Genomic DNA, 3,996 nt, shown 5'->3' on the forward strand with positions numbered 1-3,996 from the left:
TGACGGTTCGGGTTCATTCTCTCCTGTTGCGTGGTAAGTGTAGTCCATTCGCAAACTTTATAACTAAACAAACTTTTCACTACTCTCTATCGACGAACTACTAACACTCTCTGCTGTTTCCTCCTCCTTCTTCCTTCCTTCCTTCCGCTGTCTTCGTTGGTTTATTTATACACGCGAAACGCGTTCTCGGGCTGCCTTACATACATGGCGGCCTCTCTAAAGCAAGGCCCTTGCATAATTATAAGGCTACGAAAACCAAACGAATTTTATTTTATAGCAATTATACACTTATATAAACATATTAATGGGTAGAATATTCAGATTCAGATTTGAGATTTGACAGATTTGACAATAAACCATGCCAAATATTACACACTGTCCCTTTAAAACTTAACAGTACACTAAAATGTTTGTGAAAACACCTGAGGTGAGAAATAGGTAATGCGGTATCAGAAAGTTACCAGCTTGACAGACTGACCACAGCTCATGGAGCAATTGCCATGACTGACAGCTGCTTAAGGGACTCCTCACCTCTGATTGGTTGTTTTCCATCATTACTAAGTCAAACATCTGAACAGCCTACTCCTTCCACCACTGTCCATAGAGGAGAGTGTGAAACATAAGCTGTGTCACAGGACTGTCTTTTGCATCTATATGAAATGTGACGTATTGCATGGTGAAATCATTAACAGACAGTGTTGTGCATTCAATGAACACCAGTTTTTGTTTCGGTATGGGAATTTCTGAGGGCTCTATAGGCTTATAAAGCATCGATTTTTACATCCAATAAGGTAAAGTCTGCTCTGTAATGTGTCGTGTGCACACGACGCTGGGGCACACGGCTCATTCTTGCTGCTGTTGGAAAAAAATCACATCCTGAGTTCCCAGTGATTACTCCTGACTTCCAGTATGTTCGTTACTGAGAGAGAGAGAGAGAGTGACCACGTCAGAATAATGAAACTTACCCCACTATGAGCAGGATACCCACAGCGGACAGGAGATAATTGCTCTGGTAGTAGAGCAGGTTGTTGATGATGCGGTTGTTCCAGCGGTCCAGATCGCGCACGTCGGGCACCGCGAACCGGGCCGAGCTCAGGAGAAAATCCTCCAGGCTCCGGAGGGGTGGCGGCTGTACGGCTGCCATCTTTCATAAACGATAGTAAACACGATTTCCCAGAATGCAACACGGGGGAAGGGGCGGACGCAAGGGTTGTGTGTGTGTCACTCCCTCAGTTTCTAGCGAAGCGCGTGCCCGAGCATCGAGAACGCGCGTTCCGTCCCGCAGTAATGGGGGAACATGAAATATTGGTTCCAATAGCCTATCTGTGATTACATAATCATAACATTATTCATAACGTGTTTGGGTAGCTTGTCTTATTCATATACAAATCTAAAATAGGACTGATATATGAATGATAGCTTACAGTTACATATAGCCTATACTCTTCTGTAGCCTATATTCAGTGTTATTATACATAGGCTATATGTCCGTGTGTGTGTGTGTCCGTGTGTGTGTGTGTGTGTGTGTGTGTGTATGCACCCGTGTGTGTATATATATATATGTATTTAAACCCATATGCTACTGTTTTATTGTTATTGATTTTTTTTTAATTTTTTGTGATGTTATCCATCCATTTTCATCTAGCAAAACACCACAGATGCTCTCCGGCTCCTCCTGGGGACCACAAGGCATTCTCAGGCCACACGAGATATATAATCCCTCCAGTATGTTCTGGGTCTGCCCTGGGGCCTCCTACCAGTGGGACGTGCCTGCAACACCTCTAACAGGAGGCCTCCAGGGGGCGTCTTAGTCAGATGCCCCAACCATTGCAACTGACCCCTTTCAAAGCGAAGGAGCAGCGGCTCTTCTCCGAGCTCCCTCTGGATGCCTATGTATAAAGTTGAGCCCAGTCACCCTGCAAAGGAAACCTATTATGACTACATGTATTCATGATCTCGTTCTTTCGGTCACTACCCCAGAGCTCATGACCATGGGTTGGGACGTAGATGGACCAGTAAATGGAAAGCTTCACCTTCCGGCTCAGCTCCCTCTTCACTACGATGGTGTGGCGCAGTGCCTGAATCACTGCAGACACAGCACCAAACCGCCAATCCATCTCATGCTCCATTTTACCCTCACTCATGAATAAGACCCTGAGATACTTGAACTCCTTCACTTGAGGCAGTAACTCTCCCCCAATCACTATTAGTGTTAGTATTGGTATTATTTTGTGTCTACATGTTAAATCCATGAAAAAAAACCTTGGGTAAAAATATTTTAAGAGAAAGCTTGCTATAAAGACTTGTGGCGAGAATCGAGAGGCTAGAGACCACCATTCATCTGCATCATGGAAATAGGAGCCAGTTTTATATGCAGCTTGCTCCATATTAAGGGCACTTTCCCCTCACTTTCCTTGGTTTGGTTCATATAGTCTGGTGTGAATGTTTGTTTTCCTATGATATGGCCCGTCTGACCGGCATTTAAGCGTCTTTTTAGACGGGCGTTTTTCCTGCGTCTTTTTTTGGGGGATTTTTCCTACTCGGGCGTTGACAAGATGGGAGAAACGGAGCATAACGGTGCCGGAAGTAGGAAATAAATTGCAATCACAGTTGGAAACAAACAATATCTCATTTATTTATGCAAAAGAAAAATAAGCATAAGCTTTTTTTCCACTATTAAAAGTGACTGTTGACCATAGGTTGATTTCTATGCGGTTGATAATTACTCTATTTTTTCGGATTTCGCGTTCATTTCTATATAACGTTATATCAGCTCTTTCAATAGTACACTACTCAACTCGTCTCAGTTCAGTTGGTACAGTGACTTCGCTGGAAGATATTGCTAGCTCTTCTGCTAGATGACTTCGCTAACAGCTCTCACCGACAGCACGCTAGCTAGCCGCCCGCATCTGGCCAGGTCCGTCAACGACGGAACCTCGCGGCGTTGTTCTGGGGGTGGGGAATGCGTTGGGGAAACGCTCCGTTAAAACAGGAAAAATAGGTTGTGCACCCGGCGTAAGCACTTCCAGCGTTTCAAGCATCTTTGAAGCGTCCGCGTCTCTAGCGTCTCATTTCTGTGTGATCACCCCTTTATAGTAGAACTGGTGGTAATAGAAATCAGTTTATTAGGTTTATTTATGATAATGATTGCATTTGCTGATGAGCATTTTTGACAGTGGTGCGTGGTTGCCTGTCGTATAGGGTCGCAATTTTTAAATTTATATATATTTATGTATAATCTGTATTCAGTGTATGAGGGGATGTACCAAGATGGGATGTGTACCCCCCCCCCAACAGTATATTTAGGCCTATTATAATTACTTCCTTGCTGCCTGTCTTGACTTGGGACTGAAAGGGATAGTTTGATTTTTTTTTTGGAGTGGTGTTCAACGTATCCATAATTGCAAAAAGCAGTTCATTTTCTAAACTTAGCATTCCCTGAAACAGACATTGATTTTTTTTCTTCCTTTTTTAGGTGAGCCCATTTTTAGGTGGCTTGACCTCGTAGGCCTACTGTTGCCAACCCCTCCACAGCAGTACATTGCGCAGCTTCCATGTCGGTGTCCAGCCTGCTTCTCCAAGCTGGGAGCATACCAACTGACATCTATTGCATGTAATACACTGTCCATTGATAAATACTCAATGCAACCCCACTTCAAAAAATCCAAACTATCCCTTTAACAAAGACTCGAGACTTGTCACTTCCTAAAACAATGTATTTGTCCCACCTCTGCAACGGGCTAATAATAGTTTGCTCTATCAGGTTTGGCCACAGAGACAATTAATAGTTGTAGTTTAGTCGTTTTAATGGAATTTGTTGAAATATGAAAATAGAGAATATCATAGCCTCATTGTAAAATCATGAACTTAACGGTGGATTGAAAAATCACAGCAGCCTCGGAAGGAGAAGACTTTTATTTTGAAAGAACCAGAGAGCGAAAGGATAAGACTGTCGGGAGCGCGCTCTGCTGTAGACTGTCCGGTTGGCTGCTGCGG

General features: G+C 43.6%; 1 protein-coding gene across 1 annotated transcript in view; it reads right to left on the reverse strand.

Moving 5' to 3' along the window:
• praf2 (PRA1 domain family, member 2) overlaps positions 1–1,161 on the reverse strand; it is a 13,852-nt gene extending 12,691 nt beyond the window's left edge. Inside the window, exon 1 of the mRNA XM_050068253.1 lies at positions 966–1,161. Coding sequence (XP_049924210.1) covers positions 966–1,144 — 179 coding nt within the window. The 5' untranslated portion in view covers positions 1,145–1,161. The remainder of the gene's footprint in view (positions 1–965) is intronic.
• Between the last annotated feature and the right edge of the window lie 2,835 nt (positions 1,162–3,996).

Source organism: Epinephelus moara, chromosome 18 (assembly GCF_006386435.1).
Source record: "Epinephelus moara isolate mb chromosome 18, YSFRI_EMoa_1.0, whole genome shotgun sequence".
Classification (NCBI taxonomy): Eukaryota; Metazoa; Chordata; class Actinopteri; order Perciformes; family Serranidae; genus Epinephelus; species Epinephelus moara.